This window comes from Oncorhynchus keta, chromosome 5, assembly GCF_023373465.1.
Source record: "Oncorhynchus keta strain PuntledgeMale-10-30-2019 chromosome 5, Oket_V2, whole genome shotgun sequence".
Taxonomy (NCBI): domain Eukaryota; kingdom Metazoa; phylum Chordata; class Actinopteri; order Salmoniformes; family Salmonidae; genus Oncorhynchus; species Oncorhynchus keta.
In genome coordinates, this window is record NC_068425.1 from 33,379,144 (window position 1) to 33,393,264 (window position 14,121).

Genomic DNA, 14,121 nt, shown 5'->3' on the forward strand with positions numbered 1-14,121 from the left:
ACTACCATAGACACCTATAGGTTACACTCAGTAACTACTGCATCTTTAGGGGGATTCTTCCTCTGCTCATCCTGCTGGCAACACCAGGGTCATTGTGGGTTCACCTCAGCCCACATATTACATCAGTCATTTGGGATGAGACTAGAAAGTGTCCAATGACCACATTTAGCATAATTCCAACCAATAAAACAGCATGTTTTCACTCAAAGTGTTGGTCTGACACCTTTCAGTGTGTAAATACCTGTTTTTGTCCCCCGATGCTCTTGTCCAACACTTCAGATACCTGTGGACTGAAATAATTAACATGTTGCAGATTGAAATACATGGTATAGAATGAACGCTGTTTCCATCTCCACAGAAGAGAATCACGTTTTCTCTGATACCTTCTATTTCAACCTCTTGGGGAAAAGTCCCTGGCTTCAGCTATGAAGAATGTAAAGCTAGAGATATTAGCAAATTACACATTACTCATTTGCAAAGGCCGATTGAGTTCTGAGATCATTCAGCTCAAATTCTTGACCACTAAACCACCATGCCACTTAGCATGAAACTATTGGGCATGCACTAAGGAGTATGCTAGCATGGACATTGGAACACATCCAGAATTTGTATCTGAAATAATACCACACGACGGACATCAAAATGGAATCTGGCGATCAGAAGTCACAGTAGACATGTTCATGTGCACAACTTTAACTTTAATGGACCTCAAGCTAGGACACTGACCTGAACAGCTAGCCTAAATAATTGGACATGATCCTATAGAAATGGCAACAGTATAAGGCCGTGTTCACACAGGCAGCCTAATTCTGATATTTTCCTCACTAACTGGTCTTTTGACCAATCAGATCAGCTCTTCTGCCAATAATTGGGAAAAATCCCAATTGAGCTGCCCATGTAAACGCTGCCTAATGACACAATAGTGAGTTGTGGCCTTCGACTCTGATTGGATTATTTTTAATACAGAAAGTGAGAGTGAGGCTAGTGAGGACCAAAATACCTTCTCTATTTCAACCCTGCTGAATCGTTTAAAAAAACAATAACAGAGATAGCCACTTGTGTAAATACTGAAGAGAAAACGACCTTGGAATGCAAGAAAAGCTCGCCTACACTGGCTTCTTGCAATGCAGAACACGTTGGCAAAGACCAAAAATCATTTTGTTTCCCCCTTAGGGTGAAAAAATAAACAAGATGATCATTTGGAATGTGTAGCTATGAGACTTACACCATTAATTACCCAATTAATTACTCCTCAGATATTTACCACTAGGGGCAGTAAAGTGACGTTCATATTTAAACCAACCAAAGATGGCGGCTTTAAACCCAGTCTATAAATCCCCTCTTCAACGCTACAACTTCTAGTTTCTTGTTACAATTGTCAGAAAACAACGTGGATAAACTGAAGTCACAATTCTAATGGAGCAGCCAATGAGAAGCAACAGGAAGTGAAGTTTCCGTTACTACGGTAACGACACTACTGACAGAAAGTGGAACTTGATGCGGTCACCATTCCAGATCCCCTGTCAATACAAGAGGTAACGTCTCCCATGTGGTAAAGGAACTGCAGTGTGTGGGGGGGGGGGGTTATGGGCTATGTGCAGTGTGTGTGTGGTGTTATAGAATAGTGCAACGTCTCTGAGTGCTTTTCTTGCTCTTCTTGTTGCTGCGGTTGGTTTCCTTATACCTCCTGATCTCTCTGACTAGAGAGTAGAACGCCTCCTCCACGCCCTGAAACAAAGACGCAAAAAGGAGAAACTTTACACTCCAATGAAGTGTGATGGAATGCAGCTTGGTCGCCTTCAGTAGACTCAAAAACAGAGCAAACGAGTAGAATAGAAGAGTGCGACCTGAATGTATCCAATATCAAAGTTATCCCATTTGTGCCCTCAAATAGTGACATGACGGCTGTGTATAAATGTGTTATGTTACCCAGAATACCTTTAGTGAGTCTGTTGAGTTGAAATGATACACACAACAGTAAAGACACAGGAGTCTGTCAGGACAACACATCTCCTCTGACCCTCCCTGTTTAGGACCAAAACGCTCCTTAACAGCTTCTACCCCCAAGCCATAAAACTGCTGAACAATTCATCAAATGGCCACAGGACTACCTACATGTACAAATGACCTCTAACCTGTACACCCGCACACTGACTCCGTACCGGTACCCCCTTTATATAGCCTCGTTATTGTTATGTTATAGTGTTACTTTGTTCACATTTTTTAAACTTTAGTTTATTTGGTAAATATTTTCTTAACTTTTCTTGAACTGGACTGTTGGTTACAGGCTTGTAAAGTAAGCATTTCACGGTAAGGTCTACACTTGTATTCGGCACATGTGACAAATAAAGTTTGTTTAGATTTGTCCAGTTTGAGGCCTAACAGGCCTGCTACAATGGATGCATCATCTCTGCAGAGTGTGAGAAGTAGGAGAGCGAGGCGCTGCCCAGCGTCTGGTTCCATTTCAACATTCCCGCCTGTGAACACGTGATGAAGTGATTCACGTGCTGCTAAAAGTTCTGCTTCCAGTGTAGCTGGTCCATTCCTACTGTTCCCCCGTGTCGCTCCCCCGTGTCGCTCCCCTGGCTGGAAAACCCACCTGTCTGGTTTTGGCAGAGGTCTCCACGAAGGGCACACCATAGCCGCGGGCCAGCTCCTGAGCCTGCCTGCTCTCCACGCTCCGACTCCCCAGGTCACTCTTGTTCCCCACCAGCACCATAGGCACACTGTCACTGTCCTTCACCCTGTTGATCTGTTCTCTGAGGACAAAAAAAGGAGTGAGAAGTGGAAAGGAAGAATAGGACCAAGAGGTAGAGTCATGTGCCAAACAAATGGACATGACAAAAAAACAAATATAAATCAAATCACATTGTATTTGTCACATACACATGGTTAGCAGATGTTAATGCGAGTGTAGCGAAATGCTTGTGCTTCTAGTTCCGACAATGCAGTGATAACCAACAAGTAATCTAACTAACAATTCCTAAACTACTGTCTTATACACACAAGTGTAAGGGGATAAAGAATATGTACATAAAGATATATGAATGAGTGATGGTACAAAGCAGCATAGGCAAGATACAGTAGATGGTATCGAGTACAGTATATACATATGAGATGAGTATGTAAACAAAGTGGCATAGTTAGTGGCTAGTGATACATGTATTACGTAAGGATGCAGTAGATGATATAGAGTACAGTATATACGTATGCATATTTACATTTACATTTAAGTCATTTAGCAGACGCTCTTATCCAGAGCGACTTACAAATTGGTGCATTCACCTTATGACATCCAGTGGAACAGCCACTTTACAATAGTGCATATGAGATGGATAATGTAAGGTATGTAACATTATATTAGGTAGCATTGTTTAAAGTGGCTAGTGATATATTTTACATAATTTCCCATCAATTCCCATCAATTCCCATTATTAAAGTGGCTGGAGTTGAGTCAGTATGTTGGCAGCAGCCACTCAGTGTTAGTGGTGGCTGTTTCAGTCTGATGGCCTTGAGATGGCCTTCAGTCTCTCGGTCCCTGCTTTGATGCACCTGTACTGACCTCGCATTCTGGATGATAGCGGGGTGAACAGGCAGTGGCTCGGGTGGTTGTTGTCCTTGATGATCTTTATGGCCTTCCTGTAACATCGGGTGGTGTAGGTGTCCTGGAGGGCAGGTAGTTTGCCCCCAGTGATGAGTTGTGCAGACCTCACTACCCTCTGGAGAGCCTTACGGTTGTGGGCGGAGCAGTTGCCGTACCAGGCGGTGATACAGCCCGCCAGGATGCTCTCGATTGTGCATCTGTAGAAGTTTGTGAGTGCTTTTGGTGACAAGCCGAATTTCTTCAGCCTCCTGAGGTTGAAGAGGCGCTGCTGCGCCTTCTTCACGATGCTGTCTGTGTGAGTGGACCAATTCAGTTTGTCTGTGATGTGTACGCAGAGGAACTTAAAACTTACTACCCTCTCCACTACTGTTCCATCGATGTGGATAGGGGGGTGTTCCCTCTGCTGTTTCCTGAAGTCCACAATCATCTCCTTAGTTTTGTTGACGTTGAGTGTGAGGTTATTTTCCTGACACCACACTCCGAGGGCCCTTCCAATTCCAAAGCCTCGTCTCCATTGTCAGTGACAACGCAGTTCCTCCATGTCCGCCCGGCCGGACGGGAACCCACATGGTTCAAATGATCACGTTGACTTCATGGACCGTCAGTCCTTGCATTCATAGAGCCATCTATACATTTGAGTGGCTACAGATATCCAGTCCCATCCCTAAGCTTTAACCTTTTGTGTGTAGGGGGCAGTATTTTAGTTTTTGGCAAAAAAAACGTACCCATTTGAAACGGCCCATTTCTCAGCCCCAGAAACAGATTAGGATAGAAAACACTAAAGTTTCCAAAACTGTAAAAATATTGTCTGTGACTATAACAGAACTGATACTGCAGGCGAAAGCCTGAGGAAAATCCAATCAGGAAGTGCCTCTTATTTTGAAACCTCTCCGTTCCTACGCATGCCTACCCTCCGTTCCTACGCATGCCTACCCTCCGTTCCTACGCATGCCTACCCTCCGTTCCTACGCATGCCTACCCTCCGTTCCTACGCATGCCTACCCTCCGGTCCTACGCATGCCTACCCTCCGGTCCTACGCATGCCTACCCTCCGGTCCTACGCATGCCTACCCTCCGGTCCTACGCATGCCTACCCTCCGGTCCTACGCATGCCTACCCTCCGGTCCTACGCATGCCTATCCTCCGTATGCCTATCCTCCGGTCCTACGCATGCCTATCCTCCGGTCCTACGCATGCCTATCCTCCATTTAAAGGGATATCAACCATATTCCCTTTTCTATGGCTTCCCTAAGGTGTCAGTCTTTAGACAGTTTCAGGCTTTTATTTTGAAAGATGAGCGTGAAGGAACACATTGCGTAAGTGGATAGGTGGGGGCTCTGAGTGAGTTTTGCGCAACTGAGTAAAGCCGCCATTGTTTCTCCCGCTGTTATTGAAAAACCTACACACTCGGTTGATATATTATCAAATATATATTTTAAAAACAACATGAGGCTTTTGATTTTGAAAGAAGCGTTGAAGGAACACATTGCGTAAGTGGACATCATGGATAGTTTTTGCAACTGAGTAAAGCCGCCATTGTTTCTCCCGCTGTTATTGAAAAACCTCACACTGTGATATATTTCAAATATATATTTAAAAACAACATGAGGATTGATTAAACAAACATTTGTTTGTTTTGTCACATTATGGAGAAATTTGGAAAGAGCGTCCGCGACAACGTGACCGCTCTTTCCTGTAATATCCATGACATAACGTGACAAATGTCAAACATCTGTATTTTGGGTATAAAAATAATCTTTATGGAACAAAAGGAACATTTGTTGTGTAACTGGGAGTCTCGTGAGTGAAAACATCTGAAGATCAAAGGTAAATTATTAATTTGATTGTTTTTCTGAATTTCGTAACCAAGCTACCTGATGCTAAGTGTACATAATGTTATGCTGTCGATAAACTTACAAAAACGCTTGGATTGCTTTCGCTGTAAAGCATCATTTCAAAATCTGACACGACAGGTGGATTAACAAAAGACTAAACTGTGTTTTCCTATATTGCACTTGTGATTTCATGAATATGAACATTTTTTAGTAATATTATTTGACTGTGGCGCTATGCTATTCAGCGGTTGCTGATGACAATTATCCCGCTACCGGGATGGGTAGCGTCAACAGGTTAAAGCAAACCAAGTAGTGGCAACGCCGTTTAGCTGTTGTTCCACATTTAGAGTTGGGCCTTAATTGGGGCGTGATGCCTAACGGAGTCTGACAACAGGGAAAAGAATGCATGCTAACGGAACATGATAATGACTCCACAGCGTTGTATTCAGTAGTCGCGGACCGTAGCAAAACCTTTGGTCTGTTGCGGAACATTTTGCAATGGAAACTAGAGTTTATATTGGACAAATTCAAGTAGGTCCCTCCCAGTTTCCTTCTGTTTGCTTCCTAGTGTAAACGGTTTCCGTTGCAAAACTTTTCACAAACAGGCCAAACGTTTCACTACGGTCTGCGAATAATGAATACACTCCAGGTGTCGGACAGCAGTCACTGTGACAGACAGTCAGTACCTGTACAGGTGAACGTCCTCAAAGGACTTGATGTTGTTGATGGCGAACACACAAAGGAAGCCTTCCCCTGTCCTCATGTACTGGTCCCTCATGGCGCTGTACTCCTCCTGACCGGCTGTGTCCAGGATGTCCAGCAGACACGTCTCTCCGTCAATCACCACCTGCTTCCTGTACGAGTCCTAGATTGAACATAAAGCTTAAGAACAGGATTCTAATATCCTAGAACTCTTTGCATAAATGAGGAATTCAAAACAATGGGACCAGCGATGCTAATAAGCAACACCACTGGGAATCTGTTTATTTTCAGAAGCTTCCACATGGAATTATTAGGTTTTGTTAACCTGGGTATATTCAACCTAGTACAAGTCCTAAAATAGGGGTGTGTTCATTAGGCACCAAATGGAAGGAAACAAGCAGAAACAGGGAGGGACTACCTGGACTTGTCCAATGAGAAAATATAATTTTTTGTTTTCCATTGCAAAACTGTCTTTTTTTCCCTGTTTTCTGTTGCTCTAATGCAGTGGGTCCCAACTCCTGTCCTGGAGAAACCCACAGCAGAACACATTTTTGTAGCCCCGGAAAAAACAGACCTGATTCAACTCATTGAGGGACTGATGACTAGTTAGGATCAGGTGTGCTTCTCCGGGGCTACAATAAAAATGTGTACTGTTGGGCGTACTTGAGGACTGGATTTGGGAACCGCTACCCAAATGAACATTATCCAGAGACAACAGGTGCCAATTTCTAATAGACTCCTACCACCTACCCATAGGTACTGGGGTGAATCTGAATGGATTGGAAAGCATGATGGTAACAATGTTCGGAAAGTAATAACCCCTCCCCTTTGCCACCCTCATAGCTTACAGAACCACTCTGTAAATCATTCTAACCGTTTAGCTAGCGGCAACACTTATCATAATGATCAGGGGACTGTGGATAGATATTATAGAATAGAATCTACATAGACTCCATATAGTGGGTTGCTACGTTTGAAGCAGACGATTTCAATTGAATTAACTTACTATTAAAATGGCAACTCCACAACTTTCTAACCTCCTATTCATTATTTCCATCACCAAACCAGTTTCTACATCTGTGGAAACGGCTCATTTCTACATAAATTTTTTATTTATTTTTTTAAATGACATCAAAAGTAAAAAAACAAAAAATGATTTTCCAACACTGACATTCGCGTTGATGTGGGGAGCAAGAAATAGCATCCTTTGGCTAGAAACTTGTTGCAGTTTTTGAAAATCACAGTTTCTCTTACTTTTAATCCTACCCTGTGATGTCACAGAAGCATTTTAGAGGAACCCTTCTTATACTTTTTAACTACAGATCATAACAACGTGCCATTTTCATATATGCAGACACTGGTTTGGTGCTGGAGATATAAGGGGAAAAGTGGCGGAGTTGCCCTTTAATAAGAGTCACACAGAGATAAACACCTGCAACTCACCTCGATGGTGGGGTCATATTCATCCACAAAGTGATTCTGGATGAGCTGGATAGTTAAGGCACTCTTCCCAACACCTCCAGCACCCACCACAACAAGCTTATACTCAGTCATGCCTAGAGAGAGCTGGAGAAAGAGAAACACGTGTTTCCATTAAAGCTTCACATAGAAATGTGTGTTATAGATCTATCCTTCTCATTGAAAGCAAGTCTACGTGGTATATCTGTTCTATGTAAGCTATTACTATGCTTCCCGTTCTTATGTTATGTTTTGTTTCTGCTTCTTTCGGTTTCTTACACCAGCTTCAAAACAACTGAAAATACAATATTTTTTGTAATAGAAAATACAATATTTTTGTTTATGGAAAATCTATTTCACAGCGGTTTAGATGGTATAATGGTTCTCTACACAATGACTGCTTGTTTTGTCACATTAACTGAAATTAGGAAAACTATTAGAATTTTAGCAACCAGAAAATGGCAGAGCGAATCCTGCATATTGCATCTTTAATAGCACACATGGAACAGATCTACCACTTAGACTAAATGACAATGACAGACCTATAACTCCCATTTCTATATACATTGTTGGGTCACCCAAAAAGTTACATATTGTAGCTTTAAATGTTGAATCCAAGAACAATTATTAAATTGGTTGATTTAAGTACTAGTTGTTTTCTTACTTGTAAATAAGTTCTGAAATGTCTGTGTGTGTAATTGTGTGTGTGCATGTCAGATTTACACCTGACTGTATGGTTCATTGTAGAGACCTTAACCCAATGACCTCAAAGAGACTTGGACCTCCTCCCGTAATGATTCATGTGTTGGGCTTTACAGTAGCTGGACCCAGATTCAAGTCCTGGTCGGTGCTACCCCCTCGAAATTAGCTACACTGGTGTCAGATGTGGGATGGCATCCTTGAGGCCATCTGAGAGGGGTGTACACCTGAGAAACTTGTTATAGAGAAGCGTGGGTCACACTCTCCAGAAGGAACGTGGTAATGTAGGGACCTTAACCAAACCTCAACAAGACTTTCTGACCTCTTGGCATAATGGTTAAGGTGTTGACTTGACAGTCTCTGGATCAAAGTTTGTGTCCCAGTCAGGGCTAGTCCCCAAATTCATAACAATATTATACATTAACTCATTTCTGAACCAAACGAGTCCTATATTTTAGGCAAATTATATACTTTTTGTTCAAGTGTGATGAGGTGTTCGTCTTTCTGTCCAATTAGGTACATTCTAGACAATATTTCTATACACTTGGGGGACCCCTTTTGAGTGAAGAGCATCCCCCAAAGGCAAACGCTCTGTATACTATTTCAATTGAAAACAATGCATTAGTAAGACAAAGGCACGAGGAAACCTGTGGTGTCTACAGTACAGCCAACAACAAGTTCACATAATATGCTTTTTTCAGTGATTTGGAATAGCCCACGTCCCGGAGAATTGTCTGATCATTGCAGGATATCAATCTTTATTCGCGGTCATTACAAAAAAATATGCTGGTATCTATTAGCAAAGAGGCCGGCTCTAATTTGACCCAGATTTGTATGGGAGCTAACGTTAGCTAGCATAGCATAACTAACAGACTGCGGTAGATGACACACTAGGCAGAATACAATCACTGCATTTCTGCGATAATAATGTAGGCCTATTGCATGAGGAAAATGACAAAAATCAGAGCGCTTACCTTAATTTGGTTGGTCGTTTTTCACCAAACAAAAATGCAGCGTTTGAATGACAAAATGAGATTAGTGCTACATAGCCTGAAACAATTTCCTGATTGAAGCCAGCTAAGAACAAATATATGCTTTTAGAAACTGCAATCTTTGCAGCAATTGAGCCACAAATATGTCAAATCACTGTTGGCAATGAACGGGAAATATAGGCTGAATATAACCCGAATTAATTTATAGGTAAGAATTAGTAGTAGGGGAGTAAATCTCTCTAGACTCCATTGTGGTTGAAAAGGGGTAAGGCTTTCACGGCAAACGCAATCAATGGTATTGATTTAACAGCCAATACCATTGTGGTGAAGTAGACAGACAGTAGAGCAACCTAACCAGAATGGGGCTTTCGTTCTACTTCCGGTTATACCCGCCTTCAAAATCAGAAACTGACCAATCAGGAACCGACTGAAAGCCTCATTGGTCGTGTCCGAAAAAATAAATCGCATGCTTTCAACGCCTTGATATAGTCCCGCCTTTGTACGAAGATTAACCAATCAAAGACATTGCTGCAATGAGATTTGGAAAGAGCGCACTCGAGTCTGATTGGCTCGATTATTTGGGTTGTTGAGTGTGCGGAGATAATTTGACCACTAGATGGAATCACTGTACTAGCGGCTAACCAACCCAAAGGCTGTAAAAAAGAGCTAACCGCTCCCGACCAAAATATACAATATTTAGATGTCTGTGAAAAACAGACACACAGTCAAGATCGCTTTGTTCATTGCACGCGATTGACACGTTTCAAGCACAAGGTTGATGGCCCAATTTTATGGGGTTTCTTTAAAAAACGATATTCAAACTGACAAATTGGTTGAGGATAATATTGGGAAATAAAACTGAATGGAATACCTTAATCTCTATTGGGCTTGCTGTAAGTATCGAACTGCATTCATTAAAGAGAGGATTGGTGCTGTAAAGGTCAGTAGTGGAACCCTGACAGTGATGGATCAAACTGTGTTACAGCTCACTAAGGATTTAGGGAAGCGCCACACACACACACACGCACGCACGCACGCACGCACGCACGCACGCACGCACACACACACACACACACACACACACACACACACACACACACACACACACACACACACACACACACACACACACACACACACACACTCCCCACACGTCTCTCCCCCTCACCTCCCTGCCATAACCTAGGCTATAGCCAATCCCCTGCATCCTGCCCCATTTCTCTCTCTCTCTCTCTCCTACTGAGTGCATCTGCTCTTCTCACTAATCTTTGCCTAAAATCACAGAGATAATCCAGCATCCATCTGTCATGGAGGAGAGAGAGAGAGAGAGAGAGAGAGAGAGAGAGAGAGAGAGAGAGAGAGAGAGAGAGAGAGAGAGAGAGAGAGAGAGAGAGAGAGAGCAAGAGAGAGAGAGAAAGAGAGAGAGAGAGAGAGAGAGAGAGAGAGAGAGAGCGAGAGAGAGAGAGAGAGAGAGAGAGAGAGAGAGAGAGAGAGAGAGAGAGAGAGAGAGAGAGAGAGAGAGAGAGAGAGAGAGAGAGAGAGAGAGAGAGAGAGAGGGAACATTGGGAATATGAATGTGAATATTATGTAAAAAGTTACAAATTCCTTGTGCTCTTACAATACCAATCGCTGTATTTACTAAAATGTACCAGTGCTATATGACTACTGTAACCAATATGCTATTGTAAACTTAGAAAGTGATAAAACCAGAAGTATGGATCGATTGTAAACAGTAATGACCACAGGGGTGTAATAACGATGACACCATTTTATATACATGTATATATGCTATATGACTAATAACGATGACACTATTTTATATACATGTATATATGCTATATGACTAATAACGATGACACTATTTTATATACATGTATATATGCTATATGACTAATAACGATGACACCATTTTATATACATGTATATATGCTATATGACTAATAATGATGACACCATTTTATATACATGTATATATGCTATATGACTAATAACGATGACACCATTTTATATACATGTATATATGCTATATGACTAATAACGATGACACCATTTTATATACATGTATATATGCTATATGACTAATAACGATGACACCATTTTATATACATGTATATATGTATATATGCTATACTAATAACGACACCATTTTATATAATAACTATATGACTAATAACGATGAGACCATTTTATATACATGTATATATGCTATATGACTAATAACGATGACACCATTTTATATACATGTATATATGCTATATGACTAATAACGATGAGACCATTTTATATACATGTATATATGCTATATGACTAATAACGATGGCACCATTTTATATACATGTATATATGCTATATGACTAATAACGATGACACCATTTTATATACATGTATATATGCTATATGACTAATAACGATGACACCATTTTATATACATGTATATATGCTATATGACTAATAACGATGACACCATTTTATATACATGTATATATGCTATATGACTAATAACGATGACACCATTTTATATACATGTATATATGCTATATGACTAATAACGATGACACCATTTTATATACATGTATATATGCTATATGACTAATAACGATGGGACCATTTTGTATACATGTATATATGCTATATGACTAATAACGATGAGACCATTTTATATACATGTATATATGCTATATGACTAATAACGATGGGACCATTTTGTATACATGTATATATGCTATATGACTAATAACGATGACACCATTTTATATACATGTATATATGCTATATGACTAATAACGATGACACCATTTTATATACATGTATATATGCTATATGACTAATAACGATGACACCATTTTATATACACCTTTTATTTTACACATATACATATTTCATACATGTCTTATTTGTTGTGTGTTTTTGTATGTATATGTCTGTATGTGTTTTTACATGTTGTTTCCCCACAGGTACGTTTCAACAAGACGGAGGAGAACATGGAAACAGGAAGTCAGAATCCAAGAGACAAAAGAACTCAACAGAAAAACAACAACAACACAACTGTAGTAACAAGTCCAGGATTGGTTGCTCAAATGTTCTGTTCAGGACACGTGAAGCATACAGTCCCCCTTAGCCTCGCACACATACACTGTATAGTATGACAGAACACACACACCTGAAGATACAATTCATATTGCTAAAGACCAGTACTAGACACACATTGCACGCTGTGGTGCAATGGCAACCGCACATGTTTTCCATCACTGCACAAAAGGGTAACACACAATTGACCAACAGTCAGTCATTCACTAACAGTCAGTCATTGACCAACAGTCAGTCATTCACTAACAGTCAGTCATTGACCAACAGTCAGTCATTCACCAACAGTCAGTCATTCACTAACAGTCAGTCATTGACCAACAGTCAGTCATTCACTAACAGTCAGTCATTCACTAACAGTCAGTCATTCACTAACAGTCAGTCATTCACTAACAGTCAGTCATTCACTCAACAGTCAGTCATTCACCAACAGTCAGTCATTCACTAACAGTCAGTCATTCACTAACAGTCAGTCATTCACTAACAGTCAGTCATTCACTAACAGTCAGTCATTCACTAACAGTCAGTCATTGACCAACAGTCAGTCATTCACTAACAGTCAGTCATTCACTAACAGTCAGTCATTCACTAACAGTCAGTCATTGACCAACAGTCAGTCATTCACTAACAGTCAGTCATTCACTAACAGTCAGTCATTCACTAACAGTCAGTCATTCACCAACAGTCAGTCATTCACTAACAGTCAGTCATTCACCAACAGTCAGTCATTCACTAACAGTCAGTCATTGACCAACAGTCAGTCATTCACCAACAGTCAGTCATTCACTAACAGTCAGTCATTCACTAACAGTCAGTCATTCACTAACAGTCAGTCATTCACTAACAGTCAGTCATTCACCAACAGTCAGTCATTCACCAACAGTCAGTCATTCACTAACAGTCAGTCATTCACTAACAGTCAGTCATTCACTAACAGTCAGTCATTCACCAACAGTCAGTCATTCACTAACAGTCAGTCATTCACCAACAGTCAGTCATTCACCAACAGTCAGTCATTCACCAACAGTCAGTCATTCACTAACAGTCAGTCATTCACTAACAGTCAGTCATTCACTAACAGTCAGTCATTCACCAACAGTCAGTCATTCACTAACAGTCAGTCATTCACCAACAGTCAGTCATTCACTAACAGTCAGTCATTTCACAGTCAGTCATTCACTAACAGTCAGTCATTCACTAACAGTCAGTCATTCACTAACAGTCAGTCATTCACTAACAGTCAGTCATTCACTAACAGTCAGTCATTCACTAACAGTCAGTCATTCACTAACAGTCAGTCATTCACCAACAGTCAGTCATTCACTAACAGTCAGTCATTGACCAAACAGTCAGTCATTGACCAACAGTCAGTCATTCACTAACAGTCAGTCATTCACTCAACAGTCAGTCATTCACCAACAGTCAGTCATTCACAGTCATTCACCAACAGTCAGTCATTCACTAACAGTCAGTCATTCACCAACAGTCAGTCATTCACTAACAGTCAGTCATTCACCAACAGTCAGTCATTCACCAACAGTCAGTCATTCACTAACAGTCAGTCATTCACTAACAGTCAGTCATTCACCAACAGTCAGTCATTCACTAACAGTCAGTCATTCACCAACAGTCAGTCATTCACTAACAGTCAGTCATTCACTAACAGTCAGTCATTCACTAACAGTCAGTCATTCACCAACAGTCAGTCATTCACTAACAGTCAGTCATTCACTAACAGTCAGTCATT

General features: G+C 41.0%; 1 protein-coding gene and 1 long non-coding RNA gene across 4 annotated transcripts; both read right to left on the reverse strand.

Annotated features, from left to right (window-relative positions):
- Window positions 1-677: 677 nt before the first annotated feature.
- Window positions 678-9,577, reverse strand: zgc:55558 (GTPase KRas). Of its 2 annotated transcripts, none has more exons than XM_052519655.1 (5): window positions 9,273-9,577; window positions 7,585-7,697; window positions 6,126-6,304; window positions 2,600-2,759; window positions 678-1,728 (listed from the first exon to the last, which is right to left on the reverse strand). In XM_052519655.1, the coding sequence occupies exons 2-5, from the start codon at window positions 7,693-7,695 to the stop codon at window positions 1,615-1,617; spliced, it is 564 nt and encodes a 187-aa protein (XP_052375615.1). In that variant the 5' UTR covers window positions 7,696-7,697; window positions 9,273-9,577; the 3' UTR covers window positions 678-1,614. The 2 variants fall into 2 exon arrangements, with proteins under 2 accessions (XP_052375615.1, XP_052375616.1); XM_052519656.1 differs by having other exon boundaries at window positions 7,585-7,707.
- Window positions 9,578-12,118: 2,541 nt separating this feature from the next.
- Window positions 12,119-13,772, reverse strand: LOC127930177 (uncharacterized). 2 transcript variants are annotated; one of them, XR_008137117.1, is made up of 3 exons: window positions 13,717-13,772; window positions 12,783-13,430; window positions 12,119-12,745 (listed from the first exon to the last, which is right to left on the reverse strand). It is a non-coding gene; the product is annotated as an uncharacterized LOC127930177 (long non-coding RNA). The 2 variants fall into 2 exon arrangements; XR_008137118.1 differs by having other exon boundaries at window positions 12,783-13,196; window positions 13,717-13,771.
- Window positions 13,773-14,121: the final 349 nt, after the last annotated feature.